Genomic DNA, 24,825 nt, shown 5'->3' with positions numbered 1-24,825 from the left:
TCTTGGACTTCTCATTTCAGAGTCCTTCCCCCCTATTTTTATGAGTGAGGTATCTATGAGATTGTGTCAAGTTATTTCAAATGGAGCCATGAACCAGTTATGTAACAAAATTAGGAAAGTTGCACAGATTTTAAGGCAGAGATTCCAGAAATGTCTGCAGCGGTTGCAACAATTGCACGCAGTGTTCTTTTACCATAACCTGAAATAAATCTCAGAAATCCTGATAGTCAACATTTTGTTGCTATTTCAGACAGTTGTGTAATCCACTGACAAAACAAGTATTCCTTGGGTGACAGTTATTTTGTGTGGCACTTCTTTGCTTTAAATATTGTGGGTTTGCTGTGGTAGTGAGGATGGCTGGGCTGAGTCTGCTTCCAGTCACATTTTGAAAGCTGGTTCTCACTACATGCTCTGTGCTGTGTCTGGGATATCTTCCTGCTTGGCTGGTGGGTGATAAAGGGCATGAGCTTATAAGGAAATATACAGCACAGAAATAGGATCAGGTGCAGTGGTTTGTGGGCAGAATACTGAGGCCTGAGAAGGTGTCAGCCTTTCAGCATCTGACATCTCACTGGAGGCACAGGCAGGCATGGACACGCTGCCAGATGTGTGTCTGTCATCAGACCTGACATCTTTGGTACATCTCTGTTCAAGAGCAGGTTTGATACACACCACTGGGTCTGATTCATGTCTGCTGTTGGCCTGATGAAAGAGGCCTTCTCAAACAAACAAAAACCTCCCGAAATAGGCATTCAGGGATGTTAATTTTTTTTTAAAATCAGTTGTTTGGGGGTGATTGCATTTTGGGTTTTCAGGTTTTTTGAGTTTTTTTTTGAGATGGAGTGAAGGGCAGAGTTTGAAAATTAACTCTCCTGAGCAGCATCCTAGGAATGCTGGTATCCAGTTTTAGCAAAGTTTTGGTCTTCCTTGGGGAAAGCAAGTATGTTAATTCCTTTTTATTTTACAAACTGTTACGACCTTGGGTTGCAAGACAACCTGGGGGGGCTCAGCAGGCATGGCAGGAAGAGTACTTTTCATGCTGGTTGCTGGATATTGTCCTTAAGTCAGCAGTGTCTGTGGTTTTCTTAATTTAACTTGACTTTTTTTTCCTTCGGTTTTGACTGCTGCATGTTTTCTAAAGGGTAGCTGGAAGGAACATGATAAAACCTCCACTGAAAGGTGTGAACCTGGGAGTGACAAGTTTCTCATTTGCTTGTATACAATTTGCAATTCTGAAATGCTGTTTTGAGAACAGCGATGCATAGATAAAGTACTTAAAAAGAACAGTGAGTGCATTGCTTAGTATTTGATGTTCCCTTTCAAAAAGGAGATGTAGGTTTAATGGTTTATGTGTAACGCACATGAAAAATAATGGTTCTTTTGGAGCATTGCTTTAAGGCTTTCATCCTGTTGTTTGTGGCAGTGGCAGAACTCCCCTGGGTTTAAGTGGAGGAAGGATGACTCCTGGTAGGTTTAGTGCTGTATCTGCATTACAGGGATGCCTCCCTTGGTTTATGTCATGGCAGAAGCAGCTTTTCAGTCAACAGCAGATGCCTAATGTGACTGAGCTGTTTGTTTGGCTCATTTAAACTGAAAGTATCAAATAATGTCAGCAATTTGATGCTAATGTTAACTTGTATTTTGATGTTGAACTTAGAAAGTGAAGGTTTTTTCCTTTGTTAAAGTTGTTTTCTAGCTGTGCAAAAACAAGTTTGATGCTTTAAGAGAGTTTGTATGATACAAATGTTGCAATAAAACTAGTAGTTTAGGCCCTAGTCTTTGCTGTTCTGATTCATTGTCTTTTCTTACTCTGCATGCCAGGGAATCTTAGTGAAAACACACCTGTGATTGTGAAACTGCAATGTGGAGGATCTAATATAATGGTAAAACAGTTCTAGTTTGGAAAGCAGTTGAAGAAACCAGGTTGTAGTATTCTCATGGCTTTATATGGCAACCTTTTAAAAACTGCCGTTAATTTCCTGAAGGTACTAGAAATCAATGACTTTTTAAAAAACATTTGAGACAAAAGCAACCTAAGTTTTGTAATTTTAATTCTGATGATGTATAGTGAACATGCAGCTTCATTGCATCATCAGCCTGTGATCATGATGAGTTGAGAAGGACACTCAGGTCTTGACTCAACAGCTGGATGGTGTCCTGACCATTCAGGTTGGGAAAAGGGATCAGGTTCCTTGAAATACTTAGTGATTCACAGTGTTTACAGGCAAGGACACCAACTATTTGCCTATGCGTCCTTGCTTGTGTTGTATTTTTAATTATGTCCTTTTGCTAGCTGACGCTGCTTAGACTTGTATATTCTTAAAAAAAAGATTTTTTTTCCTTTGTCACTATGGAAGAGCACAATTTTATTCTTAACTTCTGTCAGTTCAGTTTGCTTTAGACTGTCATTTAGAAGTATATACATTTATGTCTGACTAGGGTCGCCAAAGCCCTGTGGATATGAGTAAAATTTCTAAATATACTTTGAATTTATTTAAATCCCATCTTACTCAGTAAGCACTGCAGTACTGTGGGGCTTGAGCTCTTAGCTACCTAAAGACATCTATATATAAATTTCTGTGGCTTTTGAGAAACTGCTACTTTGATTGTGTAATATGATTATGCCCTGAACTGGGAAATAGCTAAGCAACCCCACCTTTGAATAGGGATCACCAAAACTAGGTAGTCCTTGTTATTAAGCTTTAAGAAAGTAATGAAGCTTTGATTAAAAATTATTGCTAGTTGTTCACAGCATTAACTGTGAGTTTGATGAAAATGTAATGAAAGCTCTGTTGACTGTTACAGAGAGGTTGTGATCAAGCTTTTATATTTGGGTGCTCTATCTAATCTTTGAAGCTGAGAGGTTTTTTTTGTGTTGCTCTGAAGTCTTCAGCTATTTAAGATTAAGTTAATCTTGCTGTAGTTACTCTGCACAGGGCATTGTACAACTGAGTGCTGAAGCTGGTCCCTGTCCTAGATGCAGGTATTTGACAGAGAGCGTGGAGAGCTGGGTCCAGAGGGGATGAGGGGAGAAGCAGGCAGAAGGACAGGGCTGCTCTGTCTGCTTGTGTTTGTCTGTCAGCTGTTTTCACGTTTTTACCCAGTGATCTGGTGGGCTTTAGAGCCAGGCTTTTACAGGCTGACCCCAGGATCAATGCCAGTTGCAAACACGAATGACAGGGTAAGTTGAAATGAATATGCAGAGTTCTGAAATTGCTGAAATACTTAGTCTCCAGTGAAAGAAAGGTGTTCAGTGAGCTGTGGGCAGACAGAGCCAGGGCTGCAGCTGCAGTGCCTTGAGTTGTTTCCATCCATCTCTCACCCAGATAGGCAGCTTCAGGCTGAGTATCTTAAACATAATGTCTCATTAAGCCCCCCAAAACCTAGAGACAAACTAAAAACCAGACCACAGACAAATCCCAGCTCCTGCAAGCAGAAACACAGAAATAATTAAATACTTTTCAACTTTCATTACTGTGCTGTCTCAGAAATGGTTGTGTAGCTCTTGAAGAAAGCATGTGATATTTCCTAGTACATATATTTTTACTTAGCACACCAAACTCTGTTTTGAGACATCATTCCCATGATTTTGTCTTATTTACTTTTGTAAGCATAATCTTTGCATTTGTTTATGCAAATGTGTATGCAAATAAGCTTTAAATGCCACCAAAATAGATTCTATGGAGGATTTAATGCAGAGAGTTTCTTAAAAATATGAAAACCATGGATAATCTAAATAGCAGGTTTGTTGATAGAAATCAAATAAAGCTACTTCTTTATGTTTGGTTTATGGTTTTGTGTGGTAATTGTTTCTTGAGGCAAAGGATTTTAGAGTGAATTAAAAAGCTACTGCAAAGGTTAATGCCTTTAAAATGCCTGGTCCATTTTTATCCATATTCGACACAGTTCGAAGTCTTGGATTCATGAGTTAATGTTTGGTTTCCTGAAAAATAATTGACCTTGGAGAAAGACATCAAGTTAATGTAGCTGTTGAGGAAAAGGCATCTGTCCAGGTTCAGCATTCTTTGCTGCTGATAATGAGTTGTTCCAACCTTTTTCTCATCCTGTGATTAGGCTGGTAGGAAGTAGGTTGTATTGTATTTGAGAGATGTGTTATTTAAGAGAAATGAGAAGGAGTTAAAGGTCCTCCAAGATGAGGTCATGAAGGCAGGAGGGTGTAAATGTGATCAGTATCTGTGTGGCCCCTTCCTGCACTGGCACCTCTGCAGCAGTGAGCTGCTGTCACTGTGACTCTGTGGTGTAGGTGGTGTGTGTGGGGAAGGGTTTTATGTCACTTTTGAGTCCAATGGAACAAAGGATTTTTAAAGTCAAGTTTAATTGAAGAGGTTTTCCAATAAGAAAGCAAGTCCTTTTGTAGGCTTTGTATGGGTGAGAGTAGGAAGGTGATCAGTCTGTGTGATATGTCATGTTATAGCAGTCTCTCTTGGACTCCTTCCTTTATGTGATAGTATTTTTATATTTATTGTGCCAGTGGATTCTTTATAATTAATAGTTGCTCTTAGAAAAACAGACTGTGTTATCAGAAGCAAGTAGAAGCAATCACAGATGTTGACAGAGTCAGGGCTGCCAGCTTTAACTGACTTGATGTGACTTACATGATATTTTCAACAGTGGAAAAATTGAGGTGTTTGCTTGCTCAGTTGCACCAGTTGTCAGTGTTCTGACATTTCTGGAATTTTCAATGACTGTCTAAGCTCTCTGAGACACTTCTTTCTCTTGAGTTGTAGTTTTATCTGGAGTTGTAAAGATACTGGAGTTGCACTGTTAGAAATCTTAAAAATAGGATCATTTGGGAAACATGAACACGTGTAGCATTATGTCTCTTAGAAATCCTCAGGCACTGATATAATACCAATCCATTTGTTGAAGGTTTGTACTATAGTGTACATGGTGCATGTCCAAGCTAAATGCAGTATTATTTATATCTTTTAAGTAATGCACTGTATAAAATAGGAGTATGTCCATTTGACATACTCTTATTTTATACAATGCATTACTTAAAAGATACAGTCAGAAAATAATGAACAAACAATGTCAGTGCAGAACTGAGTCTTTTGGAGGGTCATTTTTAAAATAAATAGAGTCATACTGTGTTGGAAGGGAGCCTTAAGGATCATCAAGTCCATCTCCCTGGCCTTGCACAGGACAATCCCATCTGTGTGGCCCTCCACTGGATGCTGTCCTACAGCTGAATGTCTTTTTGTGTTGTGGTGCCCAGAACTGCCCCAGCACTGGAGAGGAGGCCAGCCCAGTGCAGAGCAGAGCAGGACAGTCCCCTCCCTTGCCCAGCTGGTGCTGCTGTGCCCGATGCCCCCAGGACAGGGTTGCCCTCCTGGCTGCCAGGGCACTGCTGGCTCGTGTTCAGCTTCCCGTGAACCAGGACCTCAGGTTCTACAGTTTCTCTCCAGCCTTTTGTTCCCCAGCCTTTACACACAACCAGGCTTGTCCCAGGTGCAGAATATGGCACTTTCCCTTGATGAACTTCATATGGTTGATACCTGCTTTAAAGAAAAAAACAACCCAAACCCTGAGTTTTTTGGTGATGATTAATGATGAACAATAAAATGGCATGAGTTGCTCTAATGCTTAGGTCTTTCATAAAGACTCATTTTAATCTATTTTACAATTTTGCTTTCTATCCCATTTGTTGAATGTTGCATTTTTATTTGCCTTTCTTGTCTCCGTAAAAGCTGTAAACAAATATCTTTAAATCAAGAGGTGGATACCAAATAATCTTTTATTATATAAACTCCCTACAGGTTAATAATTCTTGTTTCCTTTTAATGAAGAAATATAAGGTTAATGTTATTGTTGATACTGACATCTTAAGTGTAATATTTTTACTCAGGATGGATCTTGGAAAATGCTTGCTGTATAGTTTGGTGTTTGGGGACTAAGTCACTGCTGTCCTTGTAACATCCTTAACCATGTCCTTGCCATCAGTGAGGCCACACCTGGGGTGCTGGGTCCAGTTCTGGGCTTCCCAGTGCAGGAGAGGCACAGATATACCTGAACACTTTTTATGTTTTGGTGGTGGGTTTTTATTTTTTTTCCTTTCCTCTCTTAATGAACTCTGGCTGACTGATTACATGAAGGAACACTGTAAAAATCAGTTTCAAGATACAAATATTTTACATAAGCTGAAAGGTTGGATTTTGGTCTTTTTTTCATGCTGATTGCTGATTACAGTGGCAGAGATTAACTAATGCTATTGCTATTTGTTACCATTAAAAGAACCATACCATTCCTTCTTGGTTTTCTCCTTTTGACTTAGTTTTGGTCTACTGTTTTCATGAGGATGGTAATTACGATTAGTGAAGTTCTAGTACTGATACTGTTTTCTTCTCCAAGTATATCTAATAGTGTGTATGAATTTTCCTTGCATTTTATATCATAATTATTGCTGCTCTTCAGAGTACTGTGTTGGGCTAATAACTATAGGTTGCTTAATTTATTAGGAAAAAAAAAAAGACTGCATGTAATAAAGCACTTGTGAGGCTCTTGAGAGACAACGACAGATCATCTCTGTGCAGCCTGTGTGTTTTACTGGGAAGGAAGGACAAAACTGGTGCTTTTGATTTCCTGTAGCAGCAGATTTGTAGTTTTTTGTTTGCTCAGAGGAGAAAGACCAAACTCTTAGTGAAATAGAGATGAGGCAATGTGTAAAGTAAATACAGCTGTTCAGTGATTTGCAGGTAACGGGAGTGTTTCTGCATTCCCTGTTTGGCCTTCGTAGGGAAGTGGAAGTAAAGTTCTGTCTCTTTCTGTTAACAGCCTAAAATGACTCTGTGAATTCAGTGGAATAAATGGCGTCCAAAGTAACTGATGCTATAGTTTGGTACCAGAAAAAGGTAAGATTTCTATTTGTTTTTATGGTGGCCTATTGTGTTTATATATTAATGTAACAAATATAAAGTACTTATGCATTACTTGTTAGCACTGTTATGAGAGTGAGTAGCTTGAAACTTTTCTTCCATAGTAAAAAAGTATTTAGTGACTGTATTTAGTGACATGAAATAGCTTTTAGTTTATGCTGAAAACTCCTTACTCTCTTGGGTTACCTGTGCTCTGCAAAAAAACCAAATTTTGCATTCTCAGTAGAGTGTTAACTAATGTATAGGAGAATGTTGTTTCTATAGCACAGAAAAGAATCCTTGTATTTAAGTAGAAAGTAAGAATTGAAACAAATTTTCTGTAAGTAACAAAAACACTGTATAATACATACCCGAAAGAGAGAGTCTTGGCTGTCTGTGGTTTAATAAGTTTCTGTGAGATAGTGTTTTCCTTGGGTCTATAGCTGTCTTTTGGAGAGGGAACGTCTTGTCCTTAAGCAAATAATGCAGTGGTCTTCAAAACAGAAAATCTGGTTAGCTTCTAGCAAAGCAACAGTTACTTTCTGGAAATAAGGTAATAAGGTCTGCTTTGTTGAGGTCTTTACAACAGTGAATTAAATGTACAGTTGAAAGAGCAGAAAAATTAATTTTGCTGACTTAATTTACACTAATCATTCAATTGTGTATTAAAAACTTGAAAATTCACAGTTAATGGTGAATTTTTTTTTTTTTGCCATTTACTCTGATTTGGAAGATGACTTGTAAAAGATCTAATGGAATGAAATTCAGTGCAGGATCTCATGGAAGGGGAAAGTGATGTTGATTTTATCTGCTTCCACTCATTCTCTCATACACTTAATTGACTCACTGTGTAGAGCTATCAGAGTACTGATATCCAGACACCAAGCTGTGTTTGTATTTGGTCTGGCCAGGATCTCTTTGTGCAGTGCAGGAGATGCTGGGTGTCAGATCCTCATCATGTCCCTGACGTTTTCTTGGTGATGATGCACTATCCTTTGGACAGATATTTCATGATATTCAGCTTTACATATAGATGGTCCTTTGATGCAAGAAAGAGCCTGCAGTCTCTGTAAATCTTAGGTGAAGTTCATGTTTGTTGTCTGGTTGGTTTAGTTTTTTTATTTTATTTTTTTTCTTTTCACATACATGTGTGTTTCCTGTTGATCATACAGTAAAAGGAGTGGCACATTTGATGTGCTCCAACTTTCCATCCTCCTGATGTTAGGAAGGCAGGATGAGTCACTGTGGTGTGATTTTACAGAGGGCAGACCTTCTGATCTTGATATAAACCAGCCATTCCTCAATTTTACTTTTCCCAGGACATTGCTCCTAACCAGATTACTTGTTATCAGTACAGGTCATTCTTTTAACCCTTGTTCTCTCGTTTTTTTCCTATGATTTCACACACATCTCCATTTTCTTCATTTATAGTAAAACTAGCATTTCTGTGGTGAATGTCTGTAGGTTTTTACAGAGGTCTGCTTGGCCAGGAATTGCACAGTGCCTTTATAGCAAGAAGTTGTGGTGGGGTGGCTTTTGTTACTTCTGGAAGGACTGGGCTGTCTTGAGGAGGGAGAAGATCATGTATAAACCAGATGTTGGTCTTCTCCCTGGTGTGAACAAAATTTAACTGCAATTCACATGTGGACTGGGATCTGCCAAATGAACAAGTTATGTTGCTTTAGTATGAGGAAGTGTAATGTTTTGAGACAAATGGCTGTATTGCAGAGAAGTTGCAGATGTTCATATGGATTAGACTGTAATTTCTTAGGTACCACAAATTCAGGGTTCTCCTGGATCTGGCTGGTAACCCCAAAGAGTTTTCTAACTCTGTTCTGTGGTGTGTGTGATCTGTTCCTGGGACTATCCTGACTCTTTCACCTTTGCCCTTGATTTTGGTTATTTATTTGTTTAAATCTGTTACATGGCACAGTATTTTTTACCCATGGATTTTTTTGTTTAAACCAAAGATTTCAATTTGGGGAACAGCAAGAGTTCTGCTAGTGTTTAGTTGATACCAGACTTTTTTTTGGTCCTTGCTTATGACGTCAAGATACTGAACTGTAAGACTTGTTTGCCTCCAGTTTTAAATTTCAATTTCAGTTTTTATTGTAGTTGTCAGAGTTGTCTCACTGATTATATCTACTGACTCATCACACCTGTAACTGGAATTGAAAGTGGGGAGGCATCAAAATGTAGCACATTGTGGCAGTAAAAGTTTGTTTCTGGGACAAGAGAGAGCCAGGGTTGCAGTCAGTATTGATCAAATTGATATTACTCCTCTCTATGATGAAATGAGAAAAAATAAGCTGTTGTTTTGGGGAGGTGTTTTCAGATTAATGAATTGGTGTATGAATGCTTTGAAAAACAAAGTTAACTTCTGGTATTTCTAGTTATTGATGACTAAGGAGTATTTGAGTGGGTTTGGGCTGTGTAAGAAATACTGAGCAGGTAACTTACTCCTTGTCTTTCTGAGTTTTCAGTTTTAATGTACTTTAAAATATATTTATTTCATATGTCTCTCTACTGAATTTCAAAGGTCTGTTGGTTTCTCAGGAGACATTTTTATATCTCTTCAATGGAAAGAGTTAAGCAATTGAGCTCTTCCAACCCTACTTAAGGCAAGTTTTGCAAACAACAAGTTTACTCATGACTCATACTATTGTCTGAAATTGAGCTCCTTACACCAGGATGATTTAGTAATACCCTTAATTGTTTAAAAGGTCAGACCTTTTATTATGTAAACATGTTTTTCTGTTTTGACAACAGATTTACTCTGCTTTTAGTGCACTGGAGCCCCTGATTACTGTCTCATAAATATACAGTAATCAATTCTGAATTATTTTAAGTTGGATTGTAAAATTTCAGAGTGGTATTACAACAGTTTGTTATTTGAGATACAAAGTTACAAGGACAGAGTTTTAGTGCTTCCAGTGATTGCTTGCATTTCCCAGCCACTAGAAATACTTTTTTCAAGGCATGGAATCTGCTGGATACAGGTTGATTCAGTAGAAAATAAAATAAAGGAAACGTCTGCTGTGTTTCTTGATGCACTGGGGAGTACAGTGCTGAGATATGTGTGACAAAGGGTTTGCCTGGCTTGTTTTCAGCCCTTGGAGCTGCCCTGCTTCTTGCAATAAAAGGGAGTGGCAGGAGTGTCTGTGTGGCTCTCTGGAAGGGTTCCAGACACTTTGTCACATAGATGCACAACTTGGTCAATATCCTTAGGATTATGTGTATCTACCACAATACTGAAATTGCTTCAGCTTGGTAATTAATTATTTTGTGGAGAAAGCCATCAGTGTTTTCTGTGAAAAAAATCTGACACCCCACATTTATTGAATACAATTTCAGTATCTGGTGGCATAACTTTTGTATGATACTGATACTATATATGTGCTTGAATTATTGCCTGAGTGACAGTAACTGATGTTAAAAATAATAGTTATGAATAATTTAAAATACTGCTTCTGTTGCTTGTAACTTTCTGCATTAATTTCTTAAAATACTTCCAAGTTTTACAGATAATAATAGAGGGAATTTTTGGTCTGGTTTCTAGTTTGGAGAAGATATGTAAATTTACCTTAACGACTTTCTGATTTTCAATCCTTACAGAAGCCTTGCTGCTAAAATGGGAAACTCCTTCTCCTGCAATATTACCAACAAATTTGTACAATTATGTTGTTTCTTCTCTTGGGGATGGTTGTAGGGGAAGGCAGAGTGAAACTTATTGAATTGAGGCTGAATCCTGCACCTGATTGCATATCATTTAACTTTGCCAATGGAGCTTTCTGCTGCTCTGGGTGTCCCTTGGGTACAGCTGTTAAAGGGCACAATAAAGCAAATGAGATGTTTTCTGTCTCATGGCTTTAAAGGGCAAAATTAGAGTTCTAATGGCATTGCTTTAAGATGTTAATATTCAGTGTTTTACAGCTCACCAGTCCAAGATTATACTTGCCTATTTAGATTCATAGAATGGCCTGGGTTGGAAAGGACCTGAAAATTCATCATTTTCCAACCCCCCAGCCATGGTCAGGGACATCTTCCACTAGAGCAGGTTGCAGCTTGGAGCACCTGCTAGTGAAGGCCAAGACAAAAACATCTGAGTACCTCAAACTTCTCCATGTCCCTGGTAACCAGCTCTCCTGTTTCTCTCCACGGAGGGCCCACATTTTTCCTAGCATTCTTTCTGTCATCAACAAACCTGTAGAAGCTTGTTTGTGTTGCCCTTGAGGTCCCTGCCCACGTTTAACTCTATCAGTGCTTTAACTTTCCTGGCCTGGTCCCTGTATTAAGTTAATAAAGGAGGAGTTGAATGATGATTTTATCCTACCTTGAAACCAGCTGATTTCCTTTTTGGCACTGAATACACATGATGCATTATTCACCCTGGCACCAAAGGCAGGTTTAGCCAAATTGAACAGGCTGTATGGCTATTTTACCTAAAACTTTGGATGCTGAAACTGCATTGATTTAGAAACATCTGACTTCAAGTGCTGAAACTTGACATATGTTGGAGCTGGCATTTATCAGAGCATGGAGGAAGAAAATGTATGTTCGGGTAGAGTTTCCTTCCACATTGGTACTCAAGTAGTTGCCTGACCTAGAGGGGATTTACCTTCAGTGCCTTGTTTGGTGAGGCAAAACTCTGGTTTCTGAATCTGGTGCAAAAGAGAACTCCAGCAGGGGCTGTGGCTGAACAAAGCAGGCTTGCATTTTGCCTGCCGTAGGCTCCCATGCCTGCTTTGCCTTCCAACAGATTTCCATACGTTTATTTAGTGAATTTGTTCAGGAAACATCCAGCTAAAACTAAGACTGTGAGTCTACAAGGAGATGAACCTATCTGATGGCAGGGGAGTGACAAGATGAAATCCTGCTGTCTTGGGAGGGGTTCTTTAATTCTTAAATTGCTTAGGCCTTGTGAAATTATAGCCTAACATTTTCTTTTTTCTTCCTGTGTGATCTGATTGATATTTTAGCCACCCAGACAGAGGCAGGGGCAAAAAGGAAAGCATGCTATGGGAAGTGGAAATGATCAGGGACATCAGGGCAATGCTATTCTAAAATCCCAGTTGCAACACCAGTAAAGTCTGCTAGATTTTCAGAGGTCTTCAGGGAATTATGCTGAATAATGAGCCTGGCAGAGTGGTTTTCTTTTCCCAGTTACATCTTGAGGCTGTTTTGTTTTGTGCAACAACATTATAATTAAAAAAAAAATAAAATGTTTCAGAGTTAAATCCTTAACACTTGCAGAGTAGCTGGGCGTTGTTAGCAGTAGTGTAGCCATGGACCCAGGAATGGAATTGCTCTTGGCCAGCTCTCCTCAGACAACACCAATGGATGCTGTGTCTAGCTTTGGTTATTCCTCTACTCTCATTTAGTTTAACCTGCAACTGGTTTCTAACTGTTCTTCTGTATATAGTTTAGGTTTAATTGCGTGATGAAAAGAGATGTTTTGTGGTTTTCGTAGATATCTTAAAATTTGTAAACAATTACTCAAGGCAGTAAATAAGTATGGCTGACAGATCTTAAGAAGAATTAATCTGTAAAGAATAATTCAGAAAAAAACATTAGTATGTAGTTGATAAATGTTTAATTAGCTATGATTGGACTCTGAAAGGGATGGTAACTCTAAAGTAAGTCTTAGTACAATTATTGTTCAGTGAAATGGCTGTAAATACAGTGCTGTTGCAGTTATTGGCAGAATTTAAGTGGGTCGTTAGTTGGCAATTCAAATTGTTAATAATAAATAACTCCTATTGAAGTTTGAATTGCTTGCTTAATTTTTCTCTAAATAACTGGTACCGGCTCTTCCTCTGGCACCAAAAAAGAAGGGAGGTGTATTGGGATATTTTAAAATCAGAAGTAATGATTCAGCAGTTATAAATTCAAAGCTCTGCACCTTAGGATACAGAGCCTTAATCCCTTCACTCTCCTTCTCCATTTGACCAAAAGTTACTAAACTCTTTGATGTTAACAGACAGTGTACAGCTGTCCAATAGTGATTTCTATCTATATTTTATTGGCTAAGTTTGTCTTAGTTTAGCTTGTCCAGTCCACCTATCCACCATAAACAAAATTGAAAAAAATCGACCACCCTTGAAAATGAAAAACATCCAGAAAAAACCCCATCCCGAGAGATAATTATACTGCTGATCTACTAGAGTATTACCTTTACTGCAGTGGGGATCAGTTAATGTAGAAACAAACTGGAGTTTAAAATAACTTTTAATAATCTTGTTCTAAGTTTTGAGTTCTCTCGTTTTTTTCCTATGATTTCACACACATCTCCATTTTCTTCATTTATAGTAAAACTAGCATTTCTGTGGTGAATGTCTGTAGGTTTTTACAGAGGTCTGCTTGGCCAGGAATTGCACAGTGCCTTTATAGCAAGAAGTTGTGGTGGGGTGGCTTTTGTTACTTCTGGAAGGACTGGGCTGTCTTGAGGAGGGAGAAGATCATGTATAAACCAGATGTTGGTCTTCTCCCTGGTGTGAACAAAATTTAACTGCAATTCACATGTGGACTGGGATCTGCCAAATGAACAAGTTATGTTGCTTTAGTATGAGGAAGTGTAATGTTTTGAGACAAATGGCTGTATTGCAGAGAAGTTGCAGATGTTCATATGGATTAGACTGTAATTTCTTAGGTACCACAAATTCAGGGTTCTCCTGGATCTGGCTGGTAACCCCAAAGAGTTTTCTAACTCTGTTCTGTGGTGTGTGTGATCTGTTCCTGGGACTATCCTGACTCTTTCACCTTTGCCCTTGATTTTGGTTATTTATTTGTTTAAATCTGTTACATGGCACAGTATTTTTTACCCATGGATTTTTTTGTTTAAACCAAAGATTTCAATTTGGGGAACAGCAAGAGTTCTGCTAGTGTTTAGTTGATACCAGACTTTTTTTTGGTCCTTGCTTATGACGTCAAGATACTGAACTGTAAGACTTGTTTGCCTCCAGTTTTAAATTTCAATTTCAGTTTTTATTGTAGTTGTCAGAGTTGTCTCACTGATTATATCTACTGACTCATCACACCTGTAACTGGAATTGAAAGTGGGGAGGCATCAAAATGTAGCACATTGTGGCAGTAAAAGTTTGTTTCTGGGACAAGAGAGAGCCAGGGTTGCAGTCAGTATTGATCAAATTGATATTACTCCTCTCTATGATGAAATGAGAAAAAATAAGCTGTTGTTTTGGGGAGGTGTTTTCAGATTAATGAATTGGTGTATGAATGCTTTGAAAAACAAAGTTAACTTCTGGTATTTCTAGTTATTGATGACTAAGGAGTATTTGAGTGGGTTTGGGCTGTGTAAGAAATACTGAGCAGGTAACTTACTCCTTGTCTTTCTGAGTTTTCAGTTTTAATGTACTTTAAAATATATTTATTTCATATGTCTCTCTACTGAATTTCAAAGGTCTGTTGGTTTCTCAGGAGACATTTTTATATCTCTTCAATGGAAAGAGTTAAGCAATTGAGCTCTTCCAACCCTACTTAAGGCAAGTTTTGCAAACAACAAGTTTACTCATGACTCATACTATTGTCTGAAATTGAGCTCCTTACACCAGGATGATTTAGTAATACCCTTAATTGTTTAAAAGGTCAGACCTTTTATTATGTAAACATGTTTTTCTGTTTTGACAACAGATTTACTCTGCTTTTAGTGCACTGGAGCCCCTGATTACTGTCTCATAAATATACAGTAATCAATTCTGAATTATTTTAAGTTGGATTGTAAAATTTCAGAGTGGTATTACAACAGTTTGTTATTTGAGATACAAAGTTACAAGGACAGAGTTTTAGTGCTTCCAGTGATTGCTTGCATTTCCCAGCCACTAGAAATACTTTTTTCAAGGCATGGAATCTGCTGGATACAGGTTGATTCAGTAGAAAATAAAATAAAGGAAACGTCTGCTGTGTTTCTTGATGCAGTGGGGAGTACAGTGCTGAGATATGTGTGACAAAGGGTTTGCCTGGCTTGTTTTCAGCCCTTGGAGCTGCCCTGCTTCTTGCAATAAAAGGGAGTGGCAGGAGTGTCTGTGTGGCTCTCTGGAAGGGTTCCAGACACTTTGTCACATAGATGCACAACTTGGTCAATATCCTTAGGATTATGTGTATCTACCACAATACTGAAATTGCTTCAGCTTGGTAATTAATTATTTTGTGGAGAAAGCCATCAGTGTTTTCTGTGAAAAAAATCTGACACCCCACATTTATTGAATACAATTTCAGTATCTGGTGGCATAACTTTTGTATGATACTGATACTATATATGTGCTTGAATTATTGCCTGAGTGACAGTAACTGATGTTAAAAATAATAGTTATGAATAATTTAAAATACTGCTTCTGTTGCTTGTAACTTTCTGCATTAATTTCTTAAAATACTTCCAAGTTTTACAGATAATAATAGAGGGAATTTTTGGTCTGGTTTCTAGTTTGGAGAAGATATGTAAATTTACCTTAACGACTTTCTGATTTTCAATCCTTACAGAAGCCTTGCTGCTAAAATGGGAAACTCCTTCTCCTGCAATATTACCAACAAATTTGTACAATTATGTTGTTTCTTCTCTTGGGGATGGTTGTAGGGGAAGGCAGAGTGAAACTTATTGAATTGAGGCTGAATCCTGCACCTGATTGCATATCATTTAACTTTGCCAATGGAGCTTTCTGCTGCTCTGGGTGTCCCTTGGGTACAGCTGTTAAAGGGCACAATAAAGCAAATGAGATGTTTTCTGTCTCATGGCTTTAAAGGGCAAAATTAGAGTTCTAATGGCATTGCTTTAAGATGTTAATATTCAGTGTTTTACAGCTCACCAGTCCAAGATTATACTTGCCTATTTAGATTCATAGAATGGCCTGGGTTGGAAAGGACCTGAAAATTCATCATTTTCCAACCCCCCAGCCATGGTCAGGGACATCTTCCACTAGAGCAGGTTGCAGCTTGGAGCACCTGCTAGTGAAGGCCAAGACAAAAACATCTGAGTACCTCAAACTTCTCCATGTCCCTGGTAACCAGCTCTCCTGTTTCTCTCCACGGAGGGCCCACATTTTTCCTAGCATTCTTTCTGTCATCAACAAACCTGTAGAAGCTTGTTTGTGTTGCCCTTGAGGTCCCTGCCCACGTTTAACTCTATCAGTGCTTTAACTTTCCTGGCCTGGTCCCTGTATTAAGTTAATAAAGGAGGAGTTGAATGATGATTTTATCCTACCTTGAAACCAGCTGATTTCCTTTTTGGCACTGAATACACATGATGCATTATTCACCCTGGCACCAAAGGCAGGTTTAGCCAAATTGAACAGGCTGTATGGCTATTTTACCTAAAACTTTGGATGCTGAAACTGCATTGATTTAGAAACATCTGACTTCAAGTGCTGAAACTTGACATATGTTGGAGCTGGCATTTATCAGAGCATGGAGGAAGAAAATGTATGTTCGGGTAGAGTTTCCTTCCACATTGGTACTCAAGTAGTTGCCTGACCTAGAGGGGATTTACCTTCAGTGCCTTGTTTGGTGAGGCAAAACTCTGGTTTCTGAATCTGGTGCAAAAGAGAACTCCAGCAGGGGCTGTGGCTGAACAAAGCAGGCTTGCATTTTGCCTGCCGTAGGCTCCCATGCCTGCTTTGCCTTCCAACAGATTTCCATACGTTTATTTAGTGAATTTGTTCAGGAAACATCCAGCTAAAACTAAGACTGTGAGTCTACAAGGAGATGAACCTATCTGATGGCAGGGGAGTGACAAGATGAAATCCTGCTGTCTTGGGAGGGGTTCTTTAATTCTTAAATTGCTTAGGCCTTGTGAAATTATAGCCTAACATTTTCTTTTTTCTTCCTGTGTGATCTGATTGATATTTTAGCCACCCAGACAGAGGCAGGGGCAAAAAGGAAAGCATGCTATGGGAAGTGGAAATGATCAGGGACATCAGGGCAATGCTATTCTAAAATCCCAGTTGCAACACCAGTAAAGTCTGCTAGATTTTCAGAGGTCTTCAGGGAATTATGCTGAATAATGAGCCTGGCAGAGTGGTTTTCTTTTCCCAGTTACATCTTGAGGCTGTTTTGTTTTGTGCAACAACATCATAATTAAAAAAAAAAAATGTTTCAGAGTTAAATCCTTAACACTTGCAGAGTAGCTGGGCGTTGTTAGCAGTAGTGTAGCCATGGACCCAGGAATGGAATTGCTCTTGGCCAGCTCTCCTCAGACAACACCAATGGATGCTGTGTCTAGCTTTGGTTATTCCTCTACTCTCATTTAGTTTAACCTGCAACTGGTTTCTAACTGTTCTTCTGTATATAGTTTAGGTTTAATTGCGTGATGAAAAGAGATGTTTTGTGGTTTTCGTAGATATCTTAAAATTTGTAAACAATTACTCAAGGCAGTAAATAAGTATGGCTGACAGATCTTAAGAAGAATTAATCTGTAAAGAATAATTCAGAAAAAAACATTAGTATGTAGTTGATAAATGTTTAATTAGCTGTGATTGGACTCTGAAAGGGATGGTAACTCTAAAGTAAGTCTTAGTACAATTATTGTTCAGTGAAATGGCTGTAAATACAGTGCTGTTGCAGTTATTGGCAGAATTTAAGTGGGTCGTTAGTTGGCAATTCAAATTGTTAATAATAAATAACTCCTATTGAAGTTTGAATTGCTTGCTTAATTTTTCTCTAAATAACTGGTATCGGCTCTTCCTCTGGCACCAAAAAAGAAGAAGGGAGGTGTATTGGGATATTTTAAAATCGGAAGTAATGATTCAGCAGTTATAAATTCAAAGCTCTGCACCTTAGGATACAGAGCCTTAATCCCTTCACTCTCCTTCTCCATTTGACCAAAAGTTACTAAACTCTTTGATGTTAACAGAAAGTGTACAGCTGTCCAATAGTGATTTCTATCTATATTTTATTGGCTAAGTTTGTCTTAGTTTAGCTTGTCCAGTCCACCTATCCACCATAAACAAAATTGAAAAAAATCGACCACCCTTGAAAATGAAAAACATCCAGAAAAAACCCCATCCCGAGAGATAATTATACTGCTGATCTACTAGAGTATTACCTTTACTGCAGTGGGGATCAGTTAATGTAGAAACAAACTGGAGTTTAAAATAACTTTTAATAATCTTGTTCTAAGTTTTGAGAAAATGAGACATACTGTAAAAATTAATAATATTGCCCATATAGAAATTATTTTTATGTGGCTATCTTAATAGTAAAATTGATACAGAAAATCATGCAGTTATTTTAATTATATTGGACTGTAGAAGTTAATAAAGCATATTAACTAATATTTTAGCACAAAATATTTTAATAAGGTGTCAGACACTCCCAGGAAGCAACTTCGTTATTTATTTACTGAACTCTAGGTCTTACATATTCTGAATTTGTAATACTATTGTGATGTGGCTTGTAAAAGTGTTTAGAGGTTTTAAAGAGCAAAGTTTAGCACACAAGTTTCATTATTGATAAACATTAAAGTTTCATGATCCAGGAGGAAATACTGTGTATTCTTAGGATTATAATCTTTGCTAGTCTGCATGGTCATAAATTATAAATGCCTGTTGAAATATTGATCAATTCCATTAGAATCAGAAGGGCCTTGCAAGTATTGGGCTACAGGCTGATAGCATCACTACATTAGCTTAAAGTGAATATCAGTGTCATTCACAAAGCTCAAATTCAATCTTGATGCATGCGTGGCCTGTTATGAGGAAGGCACTGGGAAGAAACATTGAGCAGTGCTAAAGCCCTTTCCACTGTGCTTTGAACTAAATATTGCTGTGTTTTCAATAGCTTAACTATTTACTTAAGCTAATTGCTATTGCTGTTATACAGCCAAACTGTACAGGTGCCAAATTTCACATGTATGAAGAAATTTGATGAAATGCTTCCTGAGGTATTTGATTGGAAAGAATAAGTGCAGTTATTTTAGATAATTGCAAACGATGCACATGTCTTTTAAACCCAGAAAATGTTATGAGGAATCTGCACTTAAAAAGGATCTCAAATTTATTTAACCTTTCAGTAAAGAGCTGGCTTTATTGAGTTTACCAAATGTGTAATTGTAATTGCCCATGCCAACTCACATACAAGTTAGATTTTTTTTTTTAAATTATTACTTGTAAGGAATTTTTTTTTTCCAAGAAAACCTATTTCAAAGTTTATTATAACCTGTTAATTTAGGATGTTAAACACCTGCTTCTCTATTGTGAAAGAGTGACTACAGTTTTCAGTTGCATTTAATTTCTTATTTTCTGAAAATTTTTATAGTTGCTTGAAGAACAGTTGCTAATTCTGCAAAATGAACAGAATCCCTTTTTATCTTCTTTACTTGGTATTTATTGAGGTGTGAGATCTTCAGAATATTAGAGGTAGCTGAGTTGGATAGACTGGATAAAATCTTGGCATTGAGGAGGTCTGGGATGCATGATTTAAATTGTGTATGAAATAACATCTACTGTGTCTACTTCAGCTACAGGTAGGTTGTACAACAATTTTTAATATCTGTAGCATATTACTGACAAGTTTCCTATAACAAGGTTGTGTTGATGCTTGGTGATGAAAGTTACATTTCAAAATGAGACAATAGGCTTGTTATCTAACTTTTTGTTAATTTATTTTCTGCCAAGTTGTAACAAATAAAAATGTTATAGAATACAAGTTTGAATTAGGTGTTTCATAAATTAAATTAGAATAAATTTCTGTGTGAAGTCAATATAAATTTGGGATATTGTGTTTTATAGTTTGCTTTAAGAGCAGTTTATTGCCAGTTGTAGGGTAGACTGGTGGCTTGAAAGTATCAGTGATGAGTTGTTACACAGAGTCTTGTGAGTCTTGTGCTAAGTCTGGAAGAGATTTTAGAAGCATTTCTTACAGTTGTGTACTTAAAAATGGGACATTTTTTTGACTCCTGTGTTTTGTACTTTAAATTTTCTCCCAAGGCTGGTGCAGAATTTGCAGCAGTGAGGGATAAGGCTCCAGGCACAGTGGGTGTGAGTAATTGGGTGCTGGAGTTGCTCAGGGCATTCCTGCTGGCAGAATAGCTCCAGCCAAGGGAGCTTGAAGCCTGGCTTGGGAGGAGCCCTGGGACAGCTGCTTATTGAGGGAGACCTTGCTTTGATCAACTTTGGTGTATATTTAAATTATTCCGGTTCCAACCTGATCTTATCTCTGGAAGGTTATTCCTTCCCTTTACTTGCCTTTAGAGCTTAATTTCTTTGGTGCTAGACTGGGTGCTAGGATTCTTTTCCATGTCCTGCAGGTATGTACAGTTGTAAGGAAATACATGAATAGCCAAGAGCCTATATTTGTTTTAGATTTACTTTAGATTTAACATAAAACAGAATTCAAATGCAAATACTTGTAAATCCAAACTCTTTGAAGCTGAAATTCACTGGTGCACTCAATAATTTAAAACTAGGAAGGTTTGCTAGTATTAACTTACCTTCTTCAATTCATTCACAAATTATGTTGATTTTAATTCATACACGTGTCTAGCATCTCTGGTAATCATTATATGTTATAATTTAGTTTGTTGTAAATAAAAATGTACCTTTCAATGAATTACACAGGACACATTTCACAAACTCTAAATCTGCTTTTCTGACGTAAGAGAGAGAAAAAAAAATTAATGCCTATGGTTTTTACTTGCTTTGTTTGAGTAACACTAGTTCTTCCTATTTTTGTTTAATGTGGGAAATGAAGTGTGCCAGTATCCAGTATTTTACTTTATAATGTTACCTTTGTTTTCATGTATTTTCATCTGATACATTTGTAAGAGAAGTTTAGAGGGATGCTTATGCAGATGGTGAGAAGGGAGGTTGAGTATCAGGTTGGAATTTGATGTGTTGAGTGGCACACGCACCTGCTTAAACTTTGTTAAAACACAAAGAGGTGATAGGAAGTAGATTAAAAAAGATACCCCAAAACCAACAAAAACCATGTAAGAGACTGTAATGGTACTTGCTGTCTGTAATTCTCTCTTCCACTCCTTTCAGTTCCCACAGCATGCCTTGCTGAACAGTCCTGTGCTCAGATGGCAATAACTGCATTTGATCAGAGGTGGTTGGACAGATCCACTTCTCCAGTAAAACAGTTGGAAAGGACCCTGCCCTTTAAAGTAGTTCTGGATCTCTTATTTTACATCCTGATGGACTAATTTCTTTATAGGACAGTGTTAAAAGTGAATGGCAGAATGCCTGCTTCTTGTCTGTTTGTGGAGATTGAAGGTGCTGCCTAAAGAGGGAAAAGAAATATTTGTAGGAAAATATAATGAAGATTTTAAATCTGTCATCTTCCTTGTGTCAGATATCTTCTGGGGTCTGTTTCCTAGAATTCCTTTAACAAATGGTCAGGTATTTGTCTAAATGAACAACACTGTTTTAATGACTTTCAACTCTATACTAGTTTCAGCTATGAATGGAATTATGAATGGAGTTTGCTTTGCAGCTTTATTGGCACAAAGGCTTCCTTCCTCGTTTGGTTGTTGCATGACAGAGAGGGACACAGACTTGCATCTCCCCTTCTGTCCTTGTAGAAAGAAATTTTTTTGGAAGTGGGGAGGGGAGGACACAATGTTACACAGCACAAAAATTTTACTCAGGGCTCTTCTTAGCAAATTTAATGAAAACCAGAAAGGCCTGAAATTTCATTTGAAATGTATTTAGAGAAAAAGCCAGAACAATTAGCTATAAATGCCTGGGTGGAGTGGTTATTCAATATATTGACTTTTTAATTGCTGGCTGTTATCCAGGTGGAGTTAGCTGTTAAACTTCCTTTGGTTTAATTACTTTAATTGTAGTAAGTGCTTAATTCTGCCCACTGCTATGCCTGACTCCCTAGTTATTTTCCACAGTTTCTTTTTTTTCCAAATGCAAGCTGTAAAGTATTTACTTTACAAAAGCCCAGTAGATTGCTTCTTCTGCAAAGTTTTAAAGTAGCAAACTGTAGAAATTGTTTAACTCTTATGAATGGGAAATATTATTTAAATTTGGGAAAGAGTAATTCAGCTTGCTGTTCTTACTTTCAGTCTTCTATATGCTTTGGAATTTACTACTCTAAATTAGATTTTTTTATGCTTATTTTTTCCAGTAATTGGTCAGGTTTAGAGGCACAGAAGATACCTTTAGATTATTTTGGTTATATCAGTGTGTTGGTTTCCCTGAGTATTTTTTTGTGTTTATGTTGCATCCTTGGCTAAAAGATCCTTTTTAATTAATTACTTTTTCTTTCTTTCTTTTATAACATGTAAATTAATGCTGAAGGCTGAAATGCTAAAAGAAAAATGAGAACAATGTTTTCTGGTACAAGGTGTGTGCGCTTGTGCTTGGGTCTCTTGTCTGCTGCAGTTGTGAGCTGGAAGGAGGAGTCACACTCTTGCAGTAGGATTGAATTTGTGCAGGTTTGCACAGGTGATGGGAGTTGTTCCTCTCTCCTCTCTGTCAGGTGTCTGTGCTGCTTGTCACCTCTGCAGCTGGAAAAGGAACTTTGAGTCTCAGGAACTGCATCTGTGTCTCTCTTGTGACCTTAAAGTGATCTTACACTTAACTGCTCAGAGTGTGTGATGTGAATCAATCCCCAGATACACAAGATTTATGTGTCTAGGTAGAACAGCTGGGATGGCAAGGCTTTAAAATTGCCATAGTAAAAGATATTATTACTGATTATTACCTAGAAATACTGTTTGTGTAGAGTTCAAGCCAATCTGATGATCTTTGAAAACTTCTTATAAGACTTGGATATGTTGTCTCCTATATTGACTTGTTCATGTCACCATCTTAAATTCTGAAGTTTCAGGTTGCCCTTCCTGTAAATGTATGACAGTCAATGGGGAAAATGCTGTTTCTTGCTATTCATTGGGTTCCCCCTGTGCTATGAGCTGGTTGATTACCAGCCTGACCATATATCTGGTTGCTGTGCACTGTTAAGAGATAAAGCTGAGACCATCTGGCTTTAAAAGTGGGTGCAGTGGAATGGGAATTATAGATGGTTTAAAAAAATAAATTGAGGGTATGGGTTTAACTAGATGTGCATATTTCTTTTGAAGTTTTATCAGTGTAGCTGCCATAGTTCTGCTCTCTCTCACATGGAGGCTGCAGTCCTGACCTGGGTTGGGAGGGAGCGTGGTCTTCCCAGTGCTCAGGCTTGCACAAATCTTGGGATGAGGCTGGGGCTGTGTGAGGCTCAGCTCTCCCCTCTGTCACTGTTCAATTACAGATTAGCTTGATCCTGTCCAGCCAAGATGGAATGGAGAAGATAAAAATTTCTTTGTAAACTCCCCAAGGGAATAACTTGCTGGCTTCATGCTTCTCTTGTTGAAGGTTGATTTGATTTTGTCTGATCAATATCTTCTACATCCTAATGTAGATATTTTTTTTCTTTTTAGATTGGAGCATATGATCAACAAATATGGGAAAAATCAGTAGAGCAAAGAGAAATAAAGGTAATAATACAGCTTTTTTTTTTGTGGTTCTGTATGCTGAAGTAATCTACATTGTATGTGGTGGTATTTAATACTGGTAAAGAAAAACTAGACTTATGGAGTCTAACCAAATGTAACCAGTGTACTATGCTCTATTTATTTTACATAATTAATAACTGCACCATTTAGTGTGATGCATCTTTCTGTATCTCAGTACTTTTTTTCATTTAATTTATCTTAAGACAGGGCTTACTTGTGTTAATAGCTCTGTCTTTCACTTTTCTTTGTGATGAATTCTAATGTCAGTTATCTGAGCTCTCTTTGCTTTCAGTTAGTTACCTTATACCTGCAGTTTACTTTCCCTCCTTTATGATGCTGTCATTGTTTTGTACAGTTTATTAGACTGGTAAGTACCTCAGGCTTTGTTTCTCTGAACAAGCAGTTTAACAGTGTTCTGTGCATTTTGGTTTAACTAACAGTACCATCAGTGTCTGCCACATTGCTAAATTGCTTTGGAGATAAAGGAATCACTCCTGTAGGTACTGGTTCTATGGGTTGTATATGGAATGCCCATGGTGTTAATTTAGTCAACATTTTCTTGCAATTAATGTTTTCTTTCCCCCCTCCAACACTGCATGAAAGTATTGTGCTATTTCTGCATGAGTTTCAAGGTGTTGCTATTAGTTAACATCAGTAAAATGTACATTGCTTCAGTTTCCTCAGGGATGGGTTTTTTCACTCCACAGTACTTAAACAAAACTGTGGTGAGGGGGCTTGCTTGCCTTCCGTGGGAACTGTTCCTGACCTGAGCTACAGAGTTTTTGTACAGAAATACACACATTAAGTTGGACCCCATGGTATTTCAGCAGCCCAGCTGAGCCTGGGGGTGCCTGAAGGGTCCTTCCCATGGCCATGAAAGCCCATCACAGCTACGAGAGGAGTTCATTAATTAACTGCTGTGTATTAGCATGCTACTCAAATAGTTACTGCAAATACTGCAAAAAAATGATGACTGCAAACAGCGTCTTGTTTGGCTCAGGAGTCCAATAACTAACAAATTACCGGTGGTGCCTGAGTTTGGGTTGACTGAATGAAGTGAAGTTCAGGTAACACCAAGGCACATGATATTGCACATTAGTGCTTTAATCTCAAACCTCTTACAGCACTTTGACATTATAAATTTAGGAGTAGTTATGTAATGATTTATAAATTAATGTCATTAAAGATCTGAAAACTTCATGTATTGTAATAGAAAATTCATTTCTCTTACTACACATTTATAATTTAATTATAATTGTAATAGAATCTATTAAGATTAATTTTAAAATTTGTGTGAAAGAGTTTTTACAATAATAATAATTATTTTAAAGTATTCTTATTTAAACCTTCTTTTGCTAATGCTTACCTGAAAAGTGTTTGGTGCTGAATAGAAATTATATGAACTAACTGGAGGGGTCTGAGCATTATAAAATACTGAATATATTTTTTTTAAATAACCCTAGTCTGAAACTGCTGTTTTTCATGTATGTTAGAGATTTG

The 24,825-nt window shown here is 37.6% G+C and overlaps 1 protein-coding gene across 4 annotated transcripts in view; it reads left to right on the top strand.

Moving 5' to 3' along the window:
- The first annotated feature begins 3,044 nt into the window (after positions 1–3,044).
- The window catches only part of PHTF2 (putative homeodomain transcription factor 2), a 57,700-nt gene continuing 35,919 nt past the window's right edge, over positions 3,045–24,825 (top strand). Inside the window, exons 1-4 of one of the 4 annotated variants that reach the window (XM_039723668.1) lie at positions 3,046–3,181; positions 6,796–6,872; positions 23,251–23,307; positions 23,681–23,692. In XM_039723668.1, coding sequence (XP_039579602.1) covers positions 6,828–6,872; positions 23,251–23,307; positions 23,681–23,692 — 114 coding nt within the window. In that variant the 5' untranslated portion in view covers positions 3,046–3,181; positions 6,796–6,827. Of the gene's footprint in view, positions 3,182–6,795; positions 6,873–23,250; positions 23,308–23,617; positions 23,693–24,825 lie in introns of those variants that run through there. The other 3 variants (XM_039723670.1, XM_039723669.1, XM_039723671.1) reach the window with 3 other exon arrangements.

The sequence above is a fragment of the Passer montanus genome, unplaced genomic scaffold (genome assembly GCF_014805655.1).
Source record: "Passer montanus isolate IOZ18808 unplaced genomic scaffold, ASM1480565v1 scaffold50, whole genome shotgun sequence".
NCBI lineage: Eukaryota > Metazoa > Chordata > Aves > Passeriformes > Passeridae > Passer > Passer montanus.
The sequence above is the reverse complement of the archived record's forward strand: the minus strand, read 5'-3'. Positions and strand labels throughout refer to the sequence as shown.